Source organism: Planococcus citri, chromosome 2 (assembly GCF_950023065.1).
Source record: "Planococcus citri chromosome 2, ihPlaCitr1.1, whole genome shotgun sequence".
Lineage (NCBI taxonomy): Eukaryota > Metazoa > Arthropoda > Insecta > Hemiptera > Pseudococcidae > Planococcus > Planococcus citri.
Window position 1 is genome coordinate 46,697,227 of NC_088678.1, and position 27,203 is coordinate 46,724,429.

At 34.5% G+C, this 27,203-nt stretch overlaps 1 protein-coding gene across 5 annotated transcripts in view; it reads left to right on the plus strand.

Moving 5' to 3' along the window:
• LOC135836127 (uncharacterized) overlaps positions 1–27,203 on the plus strand; it is a 407,464-nt gene that overhangs the window by 73,394 nt on the left and 306,867 nt on the right. For all 5 annotated transcript variants that reach the window (XM_065350756.1, XM_065350754.1, XM_065350757.1 and 2 more), the window contains one exon: positions 19,737–20,140. In XM_065350756.1, the coding sequence (XP_065206828.1) occupies positions 20,056–20,140 (85 nt within the window). In that variant the 5' untranslated portion in view covers positions 19,737–20,055. The remainder of the gene's footprint in view (positions 1–19,736; positions 20,141–27,203) is intronic.

The window sequence follows — 27,203 nt, forward strand, 5'->3', positions numbered from 1 at the left end:
AGTAGTTTTATTAGAGGGTTTCAGATCTCTATAACTGGCATCGGTATAAATTTTAACTTCATCTGTCAAACTAGAATATACTAATTTCAAATCTCTTGATCCTCTCAAATATCTAAGTACACGTTTGGCTCTCTGCCAGTCATAATTTGTCGGATTTGACATTTTAGTTGATAATTTGTGCACAGCATATGCAATGTCTGGTCTAGTACCATCCGTCAAATATCTTAAAGAACCAATCAACTTTCTATAAGGGTACTCAGTTGGTTCTAAGAGTTTTCTCAATTCACTTCCCTCGTCACTTTCTTCAATGGCTTTTAGTTCTTTGGTCATCACACCTTTTTCTACCATAGGTGTTTTAACAATCTTACAATTACTCATCTCAAATCGATCCAAAATATTATCGATATATTTTATTTGATCGAGAGTAATAATTTTCTTACCTCTGTCTCTCACAATGTTAATGCCTAGATATTTTTGCGGCTCACCTAAATTACTCAATGAAAATGTAGCAGACAACTTTTCAACAATCTCATTCAATTCTATGGTATTATTACTCAACACTAACAAGTCATCTACATAGATCACTATTATCACTAATTTATTACCAATGTATTTGAAGAAAATACACGGTTCATTTAACTTATTTTCAAAACCTAATTCCTTGAGTACAGACTCCAATTTTTCATACCACTTCTTAGGACTTATCTTCAACCCATACAATGCCTTTTTCACTCTACAAACATAATTCTTTCTCTTGGTATTATCCATTGCACCTTCAGGAACTTCCATAAATACTGGCTCATCTAACTCTCCATATAAGAATGCCGTCTTTACATCAAGATGGACAACATTCAAATTTAGTTTATTTATTAGAGAAAATATGACCCTAATATTAGGCAATCTTTCAACTGGTGAATAGGTCTCATATAAACCATACTCAGTCGGATCTTCAAAACCACGTACAACAAGTCTTGCTCTATATCTCACCTCTCCAGTAACGCTAATTTTCTTTCGAAATACCCAAGTGTAAGTCATCACTTTCTCATGAGGTTCAACTTCGTCTCTCTGTATCAAGTCCCACACATCATTATTCTTCATCGATAAATTCTCATCATTCACTGCTTCACTCCATTTCTCACAATCTTCACGTGAAATTGCATCAGCATAAGAAACTGGATCTTTATTTATTACAGCCTGAACATCTCCATAATCTTCAAGTAAGGCCAATGCAAGCAACTTCTGATGAATATCAGACTTAATTTCTTCCTTCTCAGAAAGTATCTTTTTTGCATCTAGTCTCGTGAATGGCTTATTCAAACTAGTCCTTTTCAACGCCTCTAATTCAGAAATCTCATCAGAAAACCATTCATAATAATTCAACTCATCATCAGGCAAAGGAATAGCATTTGGTAAATATGTCTTAAGGTTTGCTAAGCAAATATATTATAAATTAACTTTAAGCTGTATTCTTTAATAATGTTCATAAGTAAACTGATTCTCATACGATATACAGTCCATAATTTATTGAGTTTACAACCAAAATTGGTCCTCCGAGCCGGATGCAGAATGTCTTCTAGCAGACGGCAATCAACGGTAAATGAGCAGTCATCTGCTCAGCAAGACGATGGTACTGGCGACGATGGAAATTCATCAACAAGCAGTTTCGACGACAACCAGTCATATTGTACCATCATCTATAACGGTCTCAAAAAGAGTACAGATGAAAACGAGCCGATCCCGAATGTTAAAGAAATACTCGAGGAAGAACTGAAAGACCTGCAGTTGCTAAAAACGAAATACGACGAAAAATCGATTGATGCAGAACTGGATGGCAACGTCGATTTGGTTCAACGTGCTGCCTTTACAAAGCTATATAAAGATAATCGAAACAAGATTCTGCAACAGCTTACCAATTTAAAAGAAGTTAATACTGACGAAAAAGACGTTAAACTACCTAAGTTGAATGTGCCGAAATTCTCTGGTACTCAAGCAGATTGGCTCACATTCCGAAATATCTTTACTACTGTGATTCATAATTCGTCAATCACCAAATTGAAAAAGAACACGTATCTACATTCATACCTCGAAGGTGAAGCCTTGAGCCTAATAAAGAATCTTGATATAGCTGAAAATACATACGACGAATGTTGGGATATTATCAATCTTCACTACAATGATCCGCATCAGCAAGTATCGTCGCACCTATCAGCTCTCTTACATCAGCCTTCGATGGAAAAACGAGCGACGTTGAAACAAATTATTGGATCTTTTCGACAGAATTTTGCCGCATTTCAATCGATCGTCAAAGAACATAATTTAGATGCGATATCCGAAGTAATGATCTCCTTGTTTCTGTCCAAGACTTCAAAAGATCTACGTGGCGACTGGGAAAAAGAAGTCTCTTTAAGAAATCGCTTCTCAACATTTAATGAATTTCTACAGTATATGGAGTCACAGTCGAATGCTATTGAAAGAAGCAACCCTTCCTCTTCGATAAAACCTCGTGCAGTCGTAATGGTAGCAACAGGCGATCAAGAGTTGAAGAAATATTGTTTCTACTGTAAAAAACCAGGTAATCATTTTATTCACCAATGTGAATCCTTTCTAAAACTTGATCAAAATTCTCGTAACTCGTATGTTAGAAAATCACGCTTGTGTGCTCGTTGTTTAAGACGTAAATGTAATTCCTCTTGTAATAAGTTTAGTTGTAGAATTTGCCGTAGGCCACATAATACTTTGATTCATTGCGACCGTCCTTCATCGGTCACAAACCAAAATTCTAATTCTCTTAATAGAGAAAATACTGATGAACCACCTGTAAAAATAAGCAAGGATAATAATAACTCTGATTCTTACAAATCTCTTTCATTCCAAGAATCAGCAAAATTTCCTATTCTTGCATTACAAACTTTTGGAGCTCTCAACATAATGGGTTCATTATTGTCCACCATAACTGTACAAATTGGACACCATTACTATAAAGCTCTTTTAGACTCTGGAAGTCAATTCAATTTTATCACAGAGAGATTAAGATCAAAACTAAATTTACCTAAAACAAAAAGTGTCCATCAAGCCATACAAGGAGTTGGTGGCCTTTTTATGAAAGGTCTAATGACTAGCACAAACATTCTGGTAAAATCAATACACACGTCATACAAACTATCTCTAGAGTGTCTAGTAATTGACAAACTAATTGACTATCTTCCAAATGATTATTTTTCCATTGAAAGTTGGAATATCCCTTCTCACATGCAATTAGCAGATCCAACTTTCAATATACCATCAGAAATAGATCTACTTATTGGATCTAATATCTTTTGGAAGTTATTAGGGAATTCAAAATACTCTTTACAAAACAATCTACCAGAACTCAGAGATACCAGATTTGGTTGGATAGTAACAGGCCAAGTCACCACTAATACAACCACAGGTTCATGCAACCTTATATATAACGAAAGTAAACAAATTTGTGACCTTCTAGAAAGATTTTGGGATACAGAAACTTTAAAACCAGAAAAAAGGGAATGGACAGCAGAAGAGAAATCTTGTGAAGCTCTCTTCTTGCAAACAACAAAGCGTTTATCTTGTGGACGTTTTATAGTCCATCTACCTTTCAAAGAAAATCCTAATGAAATAGGAGAATCAAGAGATTCAGCTATTAGACGATTCCATTTCTTAGAAAAAAGGTTACAAAAAAATCCATCTCTTAAAGAAAGATATGCTGCTTGCCTTCAGGAGTATATAGACCTCAATCACATGAAAGAAGTAATTCCACTTCCTGGGCAAAGCATGTATTACATTCCACATCATGCTGTAATAAAAGAAGAATCATCAACAACTAAATTACGAGTTGTCTTTGATGCTAGCATGAAAACAACAAATAAAAAATCGTTGAATGATATTCTTATGACTGGTCCTGTAGTACAATCTGAATTAATCTCAATCTTGATGAGATTTCAAACACATAAGTACGTGTTTACAACAGATATAACCAAAATGTACCGACAAATCCGTGTTATCACAGAACATTCAATGTTTCAGTGCATCCTTTGGAGAAATTCTCCAACTGAACCATTAAAAACATATGCCCTCAATACAGTTACATTTGGTGTATCTTCATCACCATATCAAGCCACCAGATGTTTAACCTATTTGGCTGAAACTGAAAAAATCAAGTATCCTCTAGCTTACCCTGTACTATTAAAGGATACTTACATAGATGATATTATTTCTGGCGGAAATACAATTTCTGAAACTTTGAAAATACAAGAACAACTAAAAGAACTTGTTGAAAGTGCAGGACTTCCACTAAGCAAATGGTCAGCCAACCATCCATCTTTATTAGAACAAATTCCAGACTCTCAACGAGAGAAACTTAAAATTCTCTCGTTGGGGGGAGAAACTGGGATCACAACTCTAGGTATGTGTTGGTTACCTAAAGAAGATGAGATCTTTGTAAAAATCAAAGATATAGAAGGAGAAGTAAAAACAAAAAGACAACTTCTTGGCAAAATATCATCAATATATGATCCTCTAGGACTAATTGGTCCTATTACTATTATTGCCAGATTACTAATGCAACTTATATGGAGTGTTACCATTGATCAAAAAACATTAGATTGGGATGATGCGATTCCTGATAATATATTAGATCAATGGAAAGTCTTTTCTTCACAATTGAATTTACTTTCCCAAATAAGAATACCACGTTATTTATTTACTTCCGAAGATCAACTCTTCTGTGAATTACATGGTTTTGCTGATGCTTCTGAACAAGCATATGGCGCAGTGGTATATATTAAAAGTGTTGATATAAAGGGAAATGTCAATATTAAACTAATTAGCTCCAAATCACGTGTTGCATCTCTAAAGAAAATATCTATACCTCGTTTAGAATTATGTGCAGCTTTATTACTCTCAGAGCTAATAAATAAAGTAATTGAAGCATTTTACAATCTTCAATTCACAAACATACGTTTGTGGTCAGATTCAACAGTAGCTCTATATTGGATTCATACTCCCAGTTATAAACTCGAAACTTACGAAGCCAATCGAGTACAAAAAATACAAAATAGTACAAAAAACTTCCAATGGGATTATGTTAAATCCGAACACAATCCAGCTGACATAATTTCTCATGGCTTACTTCCACAACAATTATTACAATCACACTTATGGTGGAATGGCCCTGATTGGCTCAAAACAAGTATTAAACCTTGGCCAAGAGAAATGAAGTTTACTCCTTCTGATAATCCTACTCAAATAGGAATCAAGAAAATAAAAAACATAGTGGGAATCACTGTTATTTCAAATCCTATATTCACTAGAATTTCAAATTTTGATAAATTGATTCGTGTCACTGCATATATGTTGAGATTTTGTGTCAATACCAGAGTAAGAAAAAGGAGTTTAGGAAATGGTCCTATTGTAAGTGGACATTTAAAATACTTTGAACTACAAAATGCTCTAACAGTGCTTACACGCACTGCTCAAGAAGAATCTTTCTCTTCTGAAATTAAAGCATTAAAAAATTTGAGTTCTGCAAAAATCCTCAAAGATAGTCCACTAAGAAACTTGAATCCATTTCTTGATAATCAAAACATACTTCGAGTTGGTGGTAGGTTGGATGCTTCGTATCTACCTTTTGATCAAAAACATCCCATGATCCTTGATAGGCATCATACATTTTCAAAGATGATAATTCAACATGAACATTCAAAATACTTACATGCCAACTCACACTCACTAAGTGCCATTATACGAAGACGTTTTTGGATTCCTAGATTACACACAGCAATTCAAAATTGCATTAGAAACTGTGTAAAATGTTTACGATATAATGGAAAGGTCCAAGAACAATTCATGGCTAATTTACCAAAATCTAGGGTTATACCTAACAACCCTTTTCACATAACTGGTGTTGACTATGCAGGTCCTGTCAATGTAAAATGTCATGGTGGAAGAAACAAAGTTGTTTTTAAGGCATATATTGCAGTATTTGTATGCTTTGTTACCAAAGCAATACATCTTGAATTAGTAGGCAATCTCTCTTCACAAGCATTCATAAGTGCTTTACACCGTTTTATATCACGCAGAGGGCTTCCAAAGGAAATTCACTCTGATAATGGCAAAACCTTTGTTGGAGCCAAACCAATTCTAGACAAGAATTTCAAAGAATTCTTGCGAATAAATCACGATAAAATTATAAATTTTGCCCAAACACAAAACATAGAGTGGCATTTTATACCACCATATGCACCACATTGGGGTGGCCTATGGGAAAGTAATATTAAAAGTATAAAAAGACATTTACGAAATATTACATATGACTCACACTATAATTTTGATGAATACACAACATTACTATGTCAAATTGAAGCCATACTCAACTCAAGGCCATTAACGCCAATAAGTAATAATCCAGATAACCTGGAAGTGCTGACTCCAGCACATTTTCTTATTGGAAGACCAATTACTTCTTTGCCAGAACAAAATTATATTAATATTCCAGAATCTAGACTTCTATATTGGCAACAAATTCAAAAGAAAACACAAATGTTTTGGAAACAATGGTCTTCTGATTACTTACACACTCTACAACAAAGAAATAAATGGCGTACAAACTCCAGAGGTCTACAAATAGGAGATTTAGTAATAATTAAAGAACTAAATCAACCTCCTGTAAATTGGCCTATGGGACGAGTAATTCAATTACATCAAGGAAAGGATAATCGCATAAGATTAGTAACTTTACAAACACATAAAGGACATATTCAACGAACAATATCAAATCTAATATATTTACCTATTAATTAAAATAGGTAATGGACCTAATCTAAAATCTGGTACCAGTCTCTATGGATAAATTTAAAAAAAAATAAATAAATATAATAACAAAAATATATAAACTCATCCATTTATAAAACAAGTTGAAAAGGTCCTATTTAAAAAGTCCTTACAAAAAAAAAAAAAAAAACTTTCCTTATAAATCTAAATAATGTATATTCGATCCCTTCAGATCGAATGGGGGGAGTTTGGTAAATATGTCTTAAGGTTTGCTAAGCAAATATATTATAAATTAACTTTAAGCTGTATTCTTTAATAATGTTCATAAGTAAACTGATTCTCATACGATATACAGTCCATAATTTATTGAGTTTACAACCAGCATTCATTTTCAAAATTTTACTCACATCTTTATAGACAACACCTCTATTAAGTCTCACATCTCGAGTCTTGACAATCTCGCCTGTTTGAATGTCTAGCAACTTATAACAATTTGATTCATAACCAACGAGAAAGTACCTTTTCAAGTTCTCTACAGGAGACTCTTTCTGAACATAAGTACGAGAATCAAATTTTCTCAGATCACTTCTTTTCAAAACCTTTCTATAAGCCAAACATCCAAAACGTGCCAAATGATTTATCTCATTTGTATCTCTAGGATCAAACTTAGATAACGGAATCTCAAAATTTATGCCTTTATGACAAGTTCTATTCAACACATATGTGGCTGCTTCTACAGCCAAGGGCCACAGGTTTGCTGGAAAACCTGAATCGAGCATAAAACATCTCACTGTGTTTTGAAGTTTACGATTCCATCTCTCTGACTTTCCATTCAATTGTTGAGTATAGGGAGGTGACACGTCAATCTCAAACTTCTCCCTATCTTTGACCTTCAACATTTCACCTAAAGTATACTCTCTAGCACCATCACATCTCAAATAACAAATTTTCGCATCATGACCTAATTTATTTCGAGCACTCACCAAAAATTTCTCAAAATAGCCAACGACCTCATCTCTAGATTTCATACAATAAGTATAGGTGTACCTTGAATACTCATCAACGAATGAAACAATATAGCATTTTCTCTCTGGGAAGCTCACTGGCTTAATCGGTCCCATAATATCTGAGTTCACAATTTCTAATGGTTTCAAGGCTACTCTCCTATTATTCTTAAAAGGTAAACGAGCCATTTTGCTAGCAATACACACCTCACAATCCAGAATAGAATCATCAAAATTAATATTCTCAAGTTTCTCATGAACAGTTGCCATTTTCTTTAAATAGGTTCGAGAAATATGACCTAAATTTTCATGAACTTTGAAACCTTCAGACTTTTTCAAGACCTCAGGTGTCTTGTTATCAACCAATCTAACCTTTTTATTTTCTATCACATCAGGTTCATCATTATGATCATAATTTCTCTTTCTAGTGCACACACCACTCATTATAAACTTCGTTTCATTGCAAAATTCCAAAATTTGCTTCTCATCGCACAATTCAAATTCAACGAACCATAAATTATTCCGATATACGCCATTGATTATAGTTTCATTTGATTCAGGGTCAAATATACGCACCACTTTTGAATTCAGTAACACTGAATAACCCAAATCAGTAAATTTTCTCAAGGATAGTAAATTTTCACTTCCTTTATCTGAATATAGCACATTGCTAAGTACAGATACTTTGTTTTTCTCATCACACACCAATACATCACCACATGTAGTAATGACCAAATTGCTATCATTACTCGCACCTATTAAGGACAGCCTATTGTTTGGCTTCCTAATATTAATCAACGCATCTCTATCTTTAATTAAATGTTCGCACGCACCACTATCTGCAATAAATGAGATCAACGACTTACTTTTACGTTGAAGCTGCAGAAACGCACCACCTATATTATTTTCTGCCACACCTGCTTCATTTCGGTCGTTTACTCTATCTGTAAAATTTTATTTCTTTTTAGTTATAGCAGTCTCCCCCTTCTCCTGAGACCGCTTGAATTTTCTTTTCATACCTGTTCTCGGTGGATTATTTGAGTCAGAGGACATTCCTTTACAGGACGATGAAATATGCGTTGCATACCTTTTACACTTATAGCAAAATTTTATACCGCTATTAGGGTCGATAGGACACTCGTGAGATTTGTGTCTATTTGCGCCACAATTATAGCAATGTTGCTTTGGATCATTAAAGAAAGTCCTAGGCTCATTTCTAGGTTCATTTCTTTGAAAACGTTGAAATCCACGTCCACGTCCTCCTCGTCCAGATTGTTGACCTCGACCTCGCCAAGAACTACGCCCACGACCTTGCCAATCAGGATTAAAATTTTGACCACCAGAATGGTAACCACGACCACCACGATTACGACCATGAAACACAAACGCACCCTGTTCACCTGAAACATTTGATTTCCAGGTTCCTTTATCCTTTTCATTAGCTTCGAACCACAAGGCTAACTTGTATAGTTCCTCATAATTTTTAGTCAGAAAGCGGTTTTCAGCGGTAAGTTCAAATTGATCGAATTCCTCACGCACAGCTATGATGAATCGATTACATTTTGCTGAATTGTCAAGGGAGCTACTTAACATTTCATACTTTTCGACAGCTGCCTCAAACCGAGCTGCAAAAATAGCTACAGACTCTTTACGTTTGTTAAACCTGACATCTTCGAGCTGCTTAAGTAGGGTTGATGAAGTAGTGTTAATTTCTGCGATTCTAAATTCACGAATTTTGAGGATAGCCTCATAGGGATCTCGAATGCTGATTATTTTATTGTGATAAGTTTCGTCAATACGATTGATCAAAATGTGTCTCACCTTTGCCTTTCTCCGTTGAGTCTCACCTTGAGTGAAAACTCTAGGAGGGGCTGTAGTAGGTTCAACAATATCCAATAAATTCAAGGCGGACAACTCACTCGTAAAATTATCATACCACACATCATACCTTACATGGGAAGTAAGCTTATAATCCGTTCTAATATTCAAATTAACGCTACGCTCACCGTCTGCTTCTCCGGGGTTCATGTTTCGTAACAATTCGCTATTCTGCTGTATCAAATTTGAAACCAAGTCAAGTAATTGATCTCTAGATTGATCTTGAGGAGGTATTGAACCACCTCTTCCATCTTGACCACGACCTTCACCTTGGTCCTGACCTCGATTACGACCTCTACCAGATCTCAACATATCTGAAATATTCGACGAATCAATTTATTCAATTTATTCAGATTCAAAATTTCAGATTTCTGACCTCAGCTTTTGTATATGGAACACTCATAAACATCAGCTACACGTATTCTCAACTCAGCCTCAGTATACGGAACACTCATATACATCAGCCATACGTAAGTAATGTGCTCAAACTATTCAACTGTTTCTCAAATTTGCTCATATGTCAAATTATTCGATATTTTTCTCAGATTATTCAAATTTAGAAATCACATTTAATGTCACTCGTAAATTGATCATTAAAGTATAGGTGAATACAGTACCCACTCAAACTTAATAATCAATGACCTCAAACTGTAGGTAGGTATATGGAACGCTCATATGTCCGAACCAAACAGTCATCTATCAAAAACCAAAATTCAAAAATCCTAATTACACGAACTGGAAAGTTAAATTTATCAGCTCACGACATGATATCAAACTAGACTCTTATGTTCTAGTTTAGTAAATTCACAGCAATCTACACAGCTCAAAATATGATATCAAACTAGACTCTTACGTTCTAGTTCAGTAAATTCATAGCAATCTACACTCAAAATTTGCTCCAGTAAATTCATCATCATAAATCCGAAATTCAAAGACATGCACATATTAAAATTCAAAGACACATCAAAATATTCAAAGTCTAAATAATCAATATCGACTCACCCAACAGTTGATAAGAATACTTCGAGAAATGCGTACGTACGTCTTTTCTATACCACGAGAGCACAAGAGCACAAGAGCACAATACAAGTTATCACCTTCACCAGGTAGCACAATATAAATATCGTATTCTCATCTCAACTCTGTGCTGGTACCTTGCAGAGGTTGCAGCTGCATGTTTCTTTCCACCCCTTTTTATCATCTCTAAAACTAGACGATATTTTTATTTTTCATTTCAAATAATTGTCAAAAATCGACATATTTATGGCTTGGTACCAAGTCTCGCATCTCACAACAAATATACAATATTCACTGCGTTGTTACATTTATTCTAGAATGATAACGATTTTATAAAATCAATTTCCGTTCTCACGGTGCGTACTGCTCATTAACTAAACGCAGTAAAAATCAATGCACCTTTCCCACGATGCGTACTGCTCATTAGGCAGTAAAAATCAAGACAGTAATAGTCAACGCACCTGCACATGTGCCCGCATCTCACATCTCACAATTACCATAGGCGTCTCATAGGGCCAAACAAAAAATAAAGTCGTAACATCGACTGCGCGCATCGCATCTCGTAGGTACTCGTATTTACATACTGGACACTATCAAGGGCTGTGTCCATGCCAGGTACAAACAACGCTGTTAAAAATAAAAGGCCGCGTCTCGCCATCTCACCAATGTACCTCTCGTACCTACTGGCCATCGCATCTAACCGGCAAGTTTATCTAATAAAAGATAACGTTGACAAAAGTAACTAAAACCCTGTACCTATCACAGGTAGTAACTTTGTCTACGGCTGCACCAAGGCCGCATGCCGCCACCACACCATATCGTTAATGTTTTAAAATATCATCCGCGGGTATGTCCATGGGGGTTCCCCTTCATAACGCATCTTGGTGCCTACAGCTAGGGTAGAATACCTTACGCTGCTCTATCAATGTGTATAACATGCACACATTTACGTACCACATACTAACACACCAATATGGCCATATAAACGCACCTTAGATAGGTAGGTACCTATCATACACATACACCACATATTTATATCGTCTATAGATACGTATTTACGAGTATTTAATTCACATGCAACATAATCCAAAATATTCTACAATATTCTACTCGTATATACCTGCCTAAGTTGCGCAACTTTAGAGACTTCTAGTAGGTATCATAATTTGTAATTCATAACTTCGTAATTCGTAAATAATCAAGCAATAAATAAAGGAAACAATCATACCCATCATGTACAAAACGATACAGTTATTAAATGAAACGATCATACCCATTTGTCAAAAGTACCAATCTCCGAATCGCCAATTTCTATCTTCGTAAGTGTCTGCTTTTTCGTTTCCTCAGCATCTTGTCTCTTCTATGAATATTCGAATATTCGTTCCGGGGGGGATACTCCGGCTGCCTCCACCATGTTGGAATAACTCAAATCGTATGTACTCGCGAATCGTAATATTATTAAATAAAAACACCATCGGGGCTTGAAGCCTTTATTTAGAAAACAAAAACATCGCGTCTATATACACGTACATATAGCCAACTTCTATACGCACGCAACACAATACTACAACTGGTTCTATATAGCTAGCCAGCCAGCCGCGTACGTATACTCGTAGGTATCCCAGTTGACCACATGCTAGCAAAAAGCTAGCGTTTTATTCGCGTTTTGATAAGTTGCTAGCAATTTACTCGCTTTTTGTGGCCAGCAATAATTGTCTCGCTAAAAGTAAGCGATTTTCTTGCAGTTTTTCACTAGCAAATTCAATTCTAGCAATTTTCGAGCTGTTTTCCAGCGACTCTCAGCTAGCTTTTACTTCACTTTAACTTGCTCGCCTTATGCTAGCGTATTACTGACGGATTCTTGCTCGCAATTCTATGCTAGGACAGTTTAAGCAATATTCTCGCATATCTCAGCTAGCTTTTACTTCACTTCATACATGCTCGCCTGATGCTAGCGTATCACTGATGGATACTTGCTTGCAATTCTATGCCAAGAAAGTTCAAGCAATATTCTCGCATATCTCAGCTAGCTTTTGCCTCACTCTATACCTGCTCGCTTAATGCCAGCGTATCACTGACTAATATGTACCTGCTCACAGTTTTATGATAGGAAACTTCAGGTAATATTCTTGCATCTCTGAGCTAGCATTTACTTAGCCATCTGGCTCTAGAAAAATGTAAGCATATCTCTAGTTTCTGCATCTGGTGATTTGGCGTTTTCTTTGTACATAGTCAAATGATAGGAACGTGCTACCAGATCTTACGCATTTCTCACCAATAAACCTTTTTCTGCGTTACTTATAATTGTAGCAAAATGCGAGCAAGTATCTTTTCCATCCCTCAGCATGCATACAAAAATCATTAAAAATATTCCTGCATATGACAATAGGAGTAATTGCACCACCCCCCCCCCCCGGATGATCTTCCGGGGCAACTTTTTTCTTAAAGGGGACAGCAAAATTTCATCAAATGGACATGGAAAGCTGTAATTTACTCTACACTCCAATTTTAACACCTTCTGAAGACGACTTCAGGTGGGTTCAAGTCATTTTAGAGCCTCCAGTAGGCTTTTGAAACTTGAAATTCCCACAACATTAATTTATCAATTGGAGTTGGCAAGCTGAAATTTACTTCGCAGGTTTCAAATGGTTTTGAAGCTTCCAGCTACTTTTAGGAAATTCCAATTTTCCAAAAAACGCCATACAACCTTCGAAAAGTCGCTGGAGGCTCCAAAACGACTTGAAATCCACAAGCAGTCGACTTCGTAGCGTATTAAAATTAGTTTGCAGAATAAATTTCGACTCTCCATCTCATTGTCAGTTTGATAAAATTTTGTGAAAATTTAAAGTTTCAAAAATCTGCTGGCGGCTTCAGGAATTTTCAAAGAGTCGCTGGAGGCTCCAAAACGACTTGAAATTCACCTGCAGTACTTCGTAGCGTATTGAAATTAGTTTTCAGAATAAATTTGAGCTTTACAACTTCAATTTGAGTTTCAAAAATCTGCTGGAGGCTCCAGAACTGCTCAAAATAAGTTGAAACCGTTTCCCATCGATTTGGCATGTCGAAAATAGGGTATATCCCAAATTTCAGGTTTCTTGGTCAATTTGGTAAAATTTTGATTTTTTCTCACATTTTGGCCAAAATTTGATTTTTGAAAATTCACCAAAAATCGAAAAAGGTACTTTACCACTTGAAATTTTGACAGGTGATGAATTTTTGCATGATCTTTCGATCTACGTTTGTAAGGTTTGAAAAATTTCGTGCACGTCCTATGTTGAAACGCAAAATCTGCGATTTCGGCTGACCTTTCAATCAAAATGGCCGCCATTTTGTAAGTAAGGCCAATTTTTTTCAGCAAGTTTGCTTTAAAATGTTCCTTAGGATGTCCCCTTTAAGGAAAAAGTTGTCCCGGAGAATCGGCAGGGGGTGCAATTACTCCCATTGCCGTGGACTAAAATGTTGTTCAAATGTTTTTGAAATTTTTCATTTTCATGGTTTGTTTGATACTTTATTTTCAAATTTTAAATTTTGACAATTTTTCTATTTAAAAAAAAAAAACTTCATTTTTTATTTAATAAAGAGATTTTTCAACCTAAACGCTAGCATAATGCTAGCGAATTGCTAGCGTCGATCTCTCTCATGGTATAGTTTGCTACTCTTAGATAAAGTGTGTCATCAAGTTGAATATAAGCTCAAGGTGGTATCTTGTTGAAAAGTAAGAAGAGTGACATCACTCTTCTTATACTATCCCAAGATGCTAGCGTTATGCTAGCTCTGAGCTGGGACAGTCGCCTAATTTTTGGAATTTCCTGGAAAACTACCACCTGTTAAAGGTAAACACCCAGAATTTTTAAAAATTAACTAATAGTAATTACTTTACTGATCAAAGTTTTTCTACGCTAGCAAAATGCTAGCTTCTTGCTAGCATAATTTGCGCTAGCGTAAATGGTGCCGGAATATGAGACACTTTTTGCAAAAATTGCTAGCAAATCAGTCGCGATTTAGTCGCATGTACCTAGCAGAATGCAGAGCAAAGTGCCAACAAAATGCTAGCTTTTTGCTAGCTTTGTGCCGGCTACGTGCTAGCTATTTGTGCGCAATTCTGCTACTCTAATGCGACCTAATCGCAACTGATTTGCTAGCATTTTTTTAAAAAAGTGTCTCAAATTCCGGCACCATTTACGCTAGCACAAAATTTGCTAGCATTTGGTCAACTGGGATACAGTCGATCATCTGGGAATACATAGGGCGTGGCTAGTACAGTATAGTATAGCCACGATCTAACAATTTTATGAAAATTTCGAGCATTGAAAATGTGTGGAAGGCTCCTTTCAAAAAGTCGCGCTGGAGGCTCCAAAACGGCTTGAAATCCACCAGCAGTCGACTTAATAGCGTGCTCAAATTAGTTTGCAGAATCAATTTTGGTTTTCCAACAGTCCAACTAGCTGCATTTGTTAAAATGTTGAAAGAGTTTCAAGTTTTAGTACCTATCTGAGCGTTTAAAAATTGGATGATTTTTTTTTCAAAAAAAGATCATAAATTGCCAAAATTCTGTCAAACTTTTTAAAAGTTGAAAAAAAAATTGTACACACTACGTAAGAAAAACAACTGATATCCCCCAAAAAATTCTCCGAAAAAGAATCGTACACCCCGCCCTTATCAGGGGAAAGAACGTAAATATTTTAGTAATAAAATGTTGTGATATAATTTTGAAAACCGCCCCCTAAAGTTCAACCAAATTTTTAAGGCTTTTCCTCCGAAGTCAAAATTATAAGTTAATTCTGAAACACCTTCTTTTTAACATAATTTTTAATCAAAATAAGCTTTCAATTATCAATTCAAAACTATTGAGTGTGTATAGGTTCAACAACAAAAATTTCTAAAAAAAAAAAAAATTAAAAAAAAATAGGATAGATACAGAGTTTGAAGAAGCTTGTTAATCTAATTTGAACGTTGAACTGTGTCTACCCCAATTTTTTTAGAAATTTTTTTGTTGTTGAACCCACACACTTAATAATTTTGTACAAATAATTGGTCTAAAAAAAATTTGGGCGGACACAGAGTTCGAAGAAGTAGGTCAATCTAACCTGAACGTTGAACTGTGTCCGCCCAAATTTTTTTTAGACCAATTATTTGTACAAAATTATTAAGTGTGTGGGTTCAACAACAAAAAAATTTCTAAAAAAATTGGGGTAGACACAGTTCAACGTTCAAATTAGATTAACAAGCTTCTTCAAACTCTGTATCTATCCTATTTTTTTTTAATTTTTTTTTTTTTTAGAAATTTTTGTTGTTGAACCTATACACACTCAATAGTTTTGAATTGATAATTGAAAGCTTATTTTGATTAAAAATTATGTTAAAAAGAAGGTGTTTCAGAATTAACTTATAATTTTGACTTCGGAGGAAAAGCCTTAAAAATTTGGTTGAACTTTAGGGGGCGGTTTTCAAAATTATATCACAACATTTTATTACTAAAATATTTACGTTCTTTCCCCTGATAAGGGCGGGGTGTACGATTCTTTTTCGGAGAATCATCATTTTCAGAAGTCGGAATAATACCGCTATAGTGCTGGTTAGTTGTATCCAATTTGAAAACATTTCCAAAGTGAGGAGGAAAATGCATCTTTCTTCCATAAACACCTATAATACGAATGAAGATATTGTACTTGGTATGTACTCGTATATAATAATACGTAATCAAGAATGTGTACGAGCTTAAAATAACACATGATAGAGGTACCGCTACATTGTTTTCGACCTTAAACTCTTATATAAAACAATGTTTAAACTATATATGTACACGAGTACACACTCGAGTACCTATCATTAACAACAAGCAGATTTTATAGGAAGAATGTACTTCATTAAACATTCGTGTCTTTAAATTACACATGCATCATAACCAATCTGCCACTCTGAACGAAGTGAGGAGAGAAAAATGCATTAAATACTTACAACAATAATAAATCATCCGCTGCAACAACGGACAATATCGTGCCTTTAATCCTCCAGAACGTCGATATAAAAAAATACCTCGCTTACATTATAAATTTAATGTACCTACTTACTCCATAACTAAATATCACAGATACCAGCGTATTATTAAATATCAAGTTACGCTTTCGAAGGAATTACTTCCTGGCTTTTTTTATTCGGTTCGATGAAAAATTTTAATATTACTTGCAGAAAGTTTAGCAGCAATTTACCGATATCGTTATTCGGTTCGGGCAAAAAATTCTCGCGTTAATTTTTTATTTCGATCTGCAGTTACATCCTTACGTATCGAAAGCCATTATTGCGAACGAATAACGAGCTTTAATACTTGCCAGGTTTATCAATATTTATAGATATCTACGTGTATAGGTATTGAGCGGAGTAAATTTTTTACCACGAAATACTCGAGTACATTTTATTCAAATCAGCTGTAGATTAATAATATCGTAAAACTGAAAATTTTTATTCGAATCGTTCAATAATATTACCAAAGTAAAGTATTCATCTGTAGTTTTTTTTAATGCGCTGTCAAAAAAATACTTAGGTGCCATCTGTCTCATTTCTCATTAAAAACATTCAGATTCAAAAATTATTTCAAAACTCAATGTATTCGTGATAAGGAACTCCTTGCAAAATTGAACGCTTGTTTTTTTTGATGATAGTTTTATGCTCCATTCTTTCGTACTCATAGTGTACAATTGCATGGATGAGAATCAGGTTCAATTTTTTTCTCTGCCTTTTTGGGATGATTTTGGCATGGATTTTGCTGGCTACAGAAATCGAGACACACAGAATGGATGCGAAATTACACAGACAATTTTTCATGAAAAGTTCTTTGCCTTTGAGGTCGTGAAATTGTTAACAGATCAGTCCAAAAAATACCAAATTTTACCCTTGAAGTATTTACTTTGAAATTTTAACTCGTATGTACATACTATATTTATATGGAAAAGATCCGAAACGTTTTTCTTTTAAACAGCTGATCGCCAATTTTCTATTCAGAAATTTGCACAAATCAGCATACAATTGTGAAAACCGAAATTTCAAATACAAAACGGAGGTACTGAAAATGATGAAAAAATTGAAATTTTAAGAAATCAGTATCGCGAATGAATGAAACAAATCTGAAAAGATGAAATTTAAAATTTAAAATGTACCTAGTTTTGAAAAAAATTGAATCTTTAATGAGAAAATTGAACCAAATGAGCACAAAAGCAAAAGTTGAATTTTGTAACTTTATTTGGCCCAGAAAACAATAAAAAAGAATTTTGTGAATTGAAAAAATTTAAGATATTAAAAAAGTTTGATCTGCAGTGGAAAAATCAATGGAAAAGCCCAACTCAAATCGATAAAATGACCAAACACATGATCATGCAATAATTTAAAAAGTCGAAATTTCAAATGCAATAGGTTTAAAAAACAAGGAAACATTGAAATTTTCAAAAATCAATTAAATCTTATAGATCTGAGATCCACTCCACAGCTTTCCGATACTTGGGGAGGGGGGGGGGTGGTGGTGGTGAATTCCGGCAATAAAAATGTTGACCATTGGCAGAAAATATCTATTTTTACAAAATGTAAGTGAATGGCATAAATTTTTAATACCTAATTTTCCAAAAAAATGTCAATTTTGGAGAAAAGTAATTTTTTTGTAAAAAAATGCAAAATTTTTACAACAACTGTTCATTTTTGCTAAAAAAGTCTTCTACCTTCAAACATCCGTAATAACGAAAAAAATAGCATTCAGTGGTTCCAATAATTAAAAGGTAAAAATTACTCATCGCCTGTTCAAAAAATTTACTGAAAATTGTTCTAGTTTCAGTATTTTCATCAACGAATTCGTTTCCAGCAATTCTGGCCTTGAACCCGAAAGAACCCGAATAATGATCAGGATCAGGGTTTCGAGGTTCAGGTTCAAGAGATCACGTTTAGGTTCAGGGTTTAAGGGATAGTGTTCTGTTCGGTTCAGGTTCATTGAGAATAATTGAGATGTTTCAAGGTCAGGGATCAGAATCGAGTTCAGACCACCATCTCTGCCTTTTTATCATTTTAAACTTGGATTTTCGCCTCTTCAATGGTCCAACGAGAAAAAAAATGTTTGTTGAAGAAACTAATGCTACTTAGATGAAACTAGATTTAAACTTTCGCAGTCTTTTGTTAAAAGTTGAATAATGATTTTCTTTTGCATCGAAAAATGTAACTAAATTTTATAAATTAGTCCTTATTGTGATTCAAAAAATGTCGCCAAACTTCATGAATGAAGAGTTGAAAAAATGAGTGAAAAATTTTCTTAGGTAGGTACCTATCAACATTGACACTCCTGCTCTTGAAAAACACACGCAAATCAACATTCTGAGTAAAAAACACTCCATGGAACGTGAAAACAGTATTCCATTCGTGGGACAAAATTATTAAAATTCAGTTCCTCTGAGAATAGTCGAAGATTAAACGTTCATCAAGACAGGTCTCTATGATACCCTTGCCACATTCGTGCTTTCCATTTCGGAAATCAGACAGCTTATTTTTATCCATTCAAGCGATCACTTCCGGGCACAAATCACGCGTCAAGGTTAAATTAAACTGATATAAAAAATTACACGTTACGAAAGAAAATAACCTACGGTTTGTACATCATTATACCCGTAGTTGGTCGGTGGAATAAGATGAAAATGTAACGCAGATGAATTCACGTTACATGGTAATAGCGTTATATTGAATGAAACAAATAAAACCCACCCTTAATGGGTACATCTAAGCCGTTGAACTGCCGGGTACCATAATGTTTATGCGGCAGCAGGAAATCACGGCATGTTTTGATGAATAAGGACATAATAAGCCGCTAATACGTTTTTAGGGAGGTACGACTGCGACTATAGAGCCGAAGAAAGTCACCCCTATAATCTGGCGTATTAATGGGCGTCTCGTTACATTGTGTTACTCGATCATGTAGGGAATAAGTTCAGGCCTGTGCAAATTTATCACTCGCTAGATTTTTTTCCTTCCCTCGGTGCTTTTCTCCTTAGTGATAATTCATAATTTTTCTTTCTGTTACAGAATGATGCCTGCCGGAGAAAAACTGGAGTGTGGTGAGGTGCGCGCGGTTTTAGCATAGCGTAATATTATTATACAGCTTTATCGTGAACGGAATATTTTAAAATCGACTCATTAAAGTCCGGAGTTTAAATTGTCCGCGGGTCAACATTCGATACAGTACTAGATTTTCGCGTGCGGGTTAAATGTCATGAGCTGTAAATAATATGTGGCTTATCCTAACTCTGCGGTTGGTTCGCGGTTCAGCTAATCGTCCGTTTATGATGTAAACGCATTCAAACTAAGATTTGATTAACGCTGCCAACCACCCCGGACCGAAATCATGAAGATGTTCAATAAACAAGTTACCTTTTCGATGAACGTATCGTGGATGTCGATTATACTGATATGGCAAGCAACGCAATTAGGTAAGTTTTTATTGCAGGTTCTTTGATAAATATTACATTATAGGCTATGTATTTTATACTCTCGTATATACCAACTCTGCCATTAATTCAGGCAGTTCCCTCTCTCTTTTCCCTTTTTCGAACGTCGACTGAAATTATTCTGAACAAGGTCAGCAATTTAGGTCGGCTGGTCTGTGTTTCGAAAACGTGCTAGGGTAAAAATGTCCCTAAAATATTTGTCCAAATAGTGATACCATCAGTTTTAAAATATTAAGAAAACCGTTAAGTATAAAAAACGCGAATTAACGTGTGTTAAAGTTGTTATGATATAAACTAATAATGCAAATGTCGTCACGTTAAGCTAAGGAAATTTTTTACTCGATGACGTGATTTTCTCAGTCGGAGCCCCGTTGATTTTATTGCGACCTCATTTCAGTTTAACAGTTTGGAAATTATTTATCGGAAATTTTGCTGCGAAGCGAATTTTCCCCAGAAAAAATTCGATTTTTCCCCATGTCTTCGAAAAGTTGTGTATTCTATAATGAAATGAGCAGTAATATGGGTTTCATTTCAACGAAAAATGTCTTTATTGTGTTTGTTTTTAGCGATGCAATTTTTTTTATGAGTTATTTTCGTTCGCAAATATTTCATAACCATTGTTTTTCGCACGATATTTGTGTCAAAATTACTAGTACGTTTGTGGAAAAATTTGAAACTGTTTGTGCTATTCCAATAATTTGCACTAAGCGTAAAATTGTTCGCTTGAGTTGAATATTATAATAGTAATGACTAATGAGAATGACTGCTGAAAGTAAATTCAACCACAGGATGAATTTATTTTCGTAACTTTTGCAACCTTTAGAGAAAACTTGCGCTAGACGCCCCCATGGATTTGATTTTTTTTGTTTCAAGTCAACTAAAAAGTCGTTGGACAATGAAAAAAAATTGAAATTTCAAAAATTAGTCAACAGAAACTCTCTATAAGACCATTCTCAATTCTTTCTTGAATTTGAACTGTGCTAGTTTAAAATTGTTATGAACCTATGTAGACATATTTTGTTTCTCTTCCAAGAATTGAGTAATAGTTTTCTCGAAACACCATGCAGGGGTTCTCATCATCTGGTTAAAGTTGAAAATTAGTAAAAATTTTGGAACCAATATAGGTAATTAAATGTAGAAAAAATGCTGCTTGATGATTCGTGTGGTTTACCGCCTAAGTAAAGTTCTGAAAGACATATTATGTTTCTGAGGTTATTGACCTTATTTCGTGGTTGGGAATGGTTATGTCAATTTTTTGAAATTTTCAAAAATCAAATTTTGACCTGTCGTGAGCCTAAATCGGTGACTGAATAACCAAGAAATTCATTTCGGAATTTTTCTTTGGAAAATTTTTAAAAAAAATTGAAAAATCCTAAACGTAATTTCCTCACAAAAAAACATTTTCGTGTGGAAAACGGCATCTTTAATCATAACCATAAATTTTAAAAAAGAGAGAAATAAACAAACAAGCGCAACGTCTGCAGCGATATATTTTACTTATTTTTCATTAAGAAATTTACCCTGGAAATCCACTTGTTTTTAATAAATATTTACCTACTGCGATTAAGCCACAGGACTACTGCCTCAAGTGCGTGATTAAACAAATGCATATTTTCAAGAAGTTAATTCTTCGCCCTTGATATTTGCTTTTGTACTGTTTTCCGTCACCTTCTTTTTCACAGTAGGTGAATGCAAAATAAGGGAAACTTTTTTCAGTAATTTTCACCTTCACCATTTTATATCATAAATGTCAAAAAGTGTAGATAGATGAAGATGGCATGTTACCTATCTACCATTAATTTGAAAATACTTCATCGGATAGATGATGCTTGTGTATGATTGTCAAGTTATACCTTTGAAAAGCAAATATCAAGGTTAATTTTTTTTCTTGTTAATATGCTCGTTGCTCGTGTGAAATACTAACTATCGGGGAAGGTAAAGAAATGGATCGAAGAAAAATGAAAGTTGGTCAAGTTGAAGTGGTAAATCAATTCTTGGAACGCGGTATAGTATGCGAGCCGAGTACCGTAATCCAAACGAACCTAGTCTACATTTCACGTCGTAGGATATTTGTTCCTACAAAAATCTTGATATGCAAATGAAGTTTCATTTGTATAAAAAGAGCTACCTTACTAGGTTACTCGTATTTATTTCAACATGTCTTACCTTCATTCAAAACTGTGTCGAATGCATGTAGTGGAATGGGGTAGACATAATTTTTTTTGGTGTCTTTTCTTTAAGGGGTTTGGAATTTATAGAGCAGAATTCTTCATTAATTGTACAAATTGATCAACAGTTTGCGAGGTTTTGAAATTACTAACCCTATTGTTTTATTTTTTCCCCTTAAACCACGGTTATATTCTAATTGCCTTATTTTTTCAACGTTGAAAAAAAAAATCAAACAAACCATTTTTTGTTGTACCGAGTAGAAAAATCATGGAAAAATAATTTCAATTACCCTTGACTTTGAAAAGTTTGACTTGTTGAAAGAACGCCTTCAGCTGTTTGTAGATAATTGAAAAATGAAATCATTAAGCGTAAGCTTTCTTTTAGTAACGATAAAAAATGTACTAGCTGATAGAAGGAAAAAAAACGTCAAAAGCCAGCAAATGGCGCGGTGTAAATACCGCACACCGAGTAAATGAGGGGTTCTAGGTAGAGTTCGCGTCGCTAAAATGAATAAATAAAGAGCTGAAACGTAATGCAGAAAAAAAACGACGAAGAGAAAGAAATTTTCTCAAAATAATAATACACCAAACGAGAAAAATCAATAAGACTTGCACACCTTTCAAAAATGCCTTTTGACTTTAAATTAAAAAGAAAAGATTCCGCGTGAAAGAAATAACACAGTTTTAAATCTTTCACTGTGGAAAAAAAATCTCGAAAAAATGAATGATTGTTTTAAAATAAATGAAATTAAATTATTTTCCACTCTGAAAAGATTTTTTATGCGTTGACACTGACTATCATTTGTTGCGGCGTTGGTCGCCCAATATCTATTAAATGCAGGGTTGCCAGCTGTGAGAATTTTTCATCCAATTTTATTACATTTTGGGTACGTTAGATTTGATTTCGTGTACTGGAGGTACTTTTTGTTTTTTTTGCTAGATTTTTTTTGGGAGGTACCGTCTTGATGATTTGCTTTTTAAACGAACAGAAACGTAAATTTTGTATCTATGTTAAAAGCATTCCTCTCAAAAAATTTCAACATCATGGTATGCTTTATAGGCTTTTTTCGAGCCAAGATCTCTCAAAAAGAAGAAAAAATCAGGATCAGTTTTCAAAGTTTCTCATCTCATTCAGTTCATTTCTAAATCTGGATGAAATACTCCGCTCGCTTCATTCAAAACACCAACTTTTACTGAAATAAGTCAAGTCACTTGTGTAAAAAAAAAATCACGAAACTTGGAAAATCGTATTCTCTTTTTATCCATACAGTACCTATGTACTATTTAGATCATCAACTAGAACTGTTTTCTATAATCATACTTCACCCAAACCCAAACTTAAAAACTCCTTCGATTTTGAATCAAGTACAACCAAATAGAGAAGCATATGACCTAATTTTGTTGAACTTCGGATTAGATACCTGAACCTACACAGTGTGCATGGAAATTTTGTCCGAGCTGAAAATTGGAGAAGCTTCATTATGTAAAAGAGATAACAGATAACGTTTGATGCTAAATAACATCCCCTCTTCAAATCTCATAGCAAGCAAACTTATTTACACTCGTGTAGTTTGGGTTGCAGCATCATCAAACGAAACGTTAGCGATTGCTTCTGAAACACTAGGTATAGTTTCTACGACGCCGCTGAAATTAAAATGAACTCGCTACCATGCGAAAAAAAGAAAATTCCAAGCTATAACATATTCACGTAGGTACGCCTAATATTAGAATTGTCGGATTGTTTCATTTGTGAAAAATACAGTTCTCATGGAGCAATTTTCATCCTATACTCTGGTGAAATAAAGAATGAATAAAAGCAAAATTAGTACTGACAAACATTTTTATTAAATAAAGATATTTTTATCCAGAGCTCAGTTTGTTGTCGAAAAACGTTCGATAGCAAACCCCTCAATAATTTGCTGGAAACTGGAGTTTCCACGTTGCCCCCGACTTCTTGCCGATTTTTTCTTAAAACAAGATCTCTATACCTACCCCCCCCCTTTCCCCCAAAAAATATTTTCTCTGATGTTCTGTTGAGCTCGTAGGATGGATGGAACATTTCTTTAAGATGTCCAAAATTTAATTTAAAAAGTATGATTTTAAAATGTTAGTGTGTAATGATTGGAAACTTTCATTAAAAAATATAAAAAATTGTACTTTTCAAAAAAATGGTCAATTGTATTGGAATACTTATGAAGTAGATAGGTACCTATCAATATTTTCAATCAATAAAGTCATCTAATAATTATGATTATCAAAACCAAAAATCCTTACAAAATTGTTCTTTTTTTCAAGATTTTCACATTTTTAAAAACCACGAAAGAAAAGCTCCTTCACAAGTTCGAATTTTTGAAAAATCTTAAAATCACATTTTACTAGAGGCTTCGTCAGATTGACTTAACAATTGTGATGATGGATTCGGAGGGGTCTCAACTTCAAGGAGGGGAGTTTTGAATAAATCATTGTGAAAATTAACAATTTTGAATTATTTTTTTAACTTCAAGATTTTCAACTCAAAAAATATATACCTACTTTTCAATGCGTCTCCTCGGATTTGCGATTCACTTGCCTGAAGCGATTTGCAAAATTGAACTATGTGACCGAATTAAATTTTCAGCTGCCGAAATTAATTACAACGCCTTCTGAAGCGATTTGAAATTCCTGGATAAAAATAAACTTTTGCTGGAGGCTCCAAATCGGTTGGAAAATATTGAAAATTCATTGGAAGGGAGAAGGGATCAAGTTTAGCATATCAACTGATTTTCAGATTTTTATCTCTGTATTTAAGCACTCTTTTTGTGGAAAATTAATAAACCTACCATATGCTATTTTCGTTATTTCAAAAATTCTTCAGATCGAAAAATCAATTTTGACTGCTCAAAATGCAGTTCTGAGGTCTTGGTATAGGTACGACATGCTCTTTCAGTAAATCCAGGTCAATCGGAGTTGACAAGTCTATCAAGAAATTTTTACATATAAAATGAAACGTATTCGGTAATATTTCAGGAATAAGTACTTAGATCGTTGCTGGAAGAAAAAAGTTGTATTTTTTTAGAAGCAAATCCCTGCTAATAAAATGGGTTAATTTTGAAATTTTTCTGAATTTTTTTCCTCACAACAAAAGTGATCTTGAGATAAAAATCTGAAATCTGATTTATTACAAATCTATGCTTTTTCCTATAAAATAACTCTACCTCTCCTCCTTCTTATTGCCTAAAATAATGACAGAGTTATGGAGAATTGAGTTTCAGTGTCAGAAAATTTTAATTAAAAGGTAATTCGATGCCTATTAAATGATTTAAAATAAACATTGAGGTAATTATTATTGATTAATCTCGTAGGTATACGTAGGAAGTAATAAAATATCTAAAGCATTTACACACTCAATATCTATGCTAAATTCAAACGTAGGTATTGAGTACAGAAGGTACGTACATGCGTACCTATATAGATATAGATAAACGTTATACAAGCAATTAAATCTACTTTGGTAGAAACACTTTGAAAATGTTATTATAAAATTTAGCAAGTTTGGTGTAAAAACGATAGCAAAACCGTCACTTCATTAGCATACAACAAGCACATCAGACTAGAATACAAAGTTATTGATCTATAGTTCATCTCTCTCACTCCTCCTCTCTTTGCAATTCGCGCAGCAGCTACAGCAGCGAGTGAGTAGGTAGTCATAATAAAGCGAAAATCATACTGGAAAACATTATGGCTGGAAACGCGTTCGCTATCATTAAACATCATCCAACGTACATATCACGTTGGCTGGTACGCAGAGAACTTGCAACATTAATGACTTTCAACCGATAACATTTCAAGAGATCATGTTTATGTATTTTAATGCCATACACTCGGTTAAGCTTTCATTGGAAATTTTATCAAATCGACCTATGTTTATCCAGCGCAAAGAATTGTAAAAAGAAATCGAATAAATTAAACGGTGTAAATTTTTCAAACATTACCGCATAGCCTATATTACAGTATATCGTATCCTGCTTAGGTAAATTATCGCACCTTGGTTAAACACATCAATCCTTTTCATCGTAATACATCGCAGGTCTTCATTAATATTCAAAAATTCTCTTTTTATAATGAAAACCTTCATCGTATCGTTATACCATATCGAGTACAAAACGTGCCAATTTAATCACTTAGTTGTTTTTGTTTTCGCTGGCCTTTTTTTTTTCGCTTCCTGTTCTGTAGAACAAACTCTTTCAATCACGCGTGGCTGAATTACGATAAAAAGCTCGATTCGATCTGGTATTCTACTACTTTAATAATTCCAAAGCAAAACACCACACATGGTTAAAAATCTGGCGTTCAACGGGGTAGTACACCTCTACCTGCCCGCCTATCTAACCAACCTACCAATTTCATGACTTGAAACTCGACGGCGTCAAGTGCACGTCGGAAAGCTACACACGCGTTCAACTTTACACGCGGAAATGTTGACAAACTTTACATGAGCTGGGGTAAAGGCCATGTATACACTATACACACGTTGGCGGCGATGACGTTAGCATCGTGCTTCGATAATTCAACCAACTTTATTCTAAATGCTCAGTTTACTTAGTATTATGCACGTTAATCGTATAATTTTTCATATATGCAATTTGTACGTCTCGTACAACTTACAACAACCAAACAAATTACACTTCTTCCTGTATAAATGGGCGCACAGGCGATGTTTGTTTTCTCTAAGAATGTTTGAGTTGGCGCGCGAAATTTTTACAAACTCGTATTACCAACACGTGTAAAACTAAATAAGCCTAACGTTCTTATCTGCAGAAAATTTTCTACAACGTGATTAATGACAAGTGTTTGGCAAACTTACTAACGAACGAACCAACGTCTAAACTCACCACAGT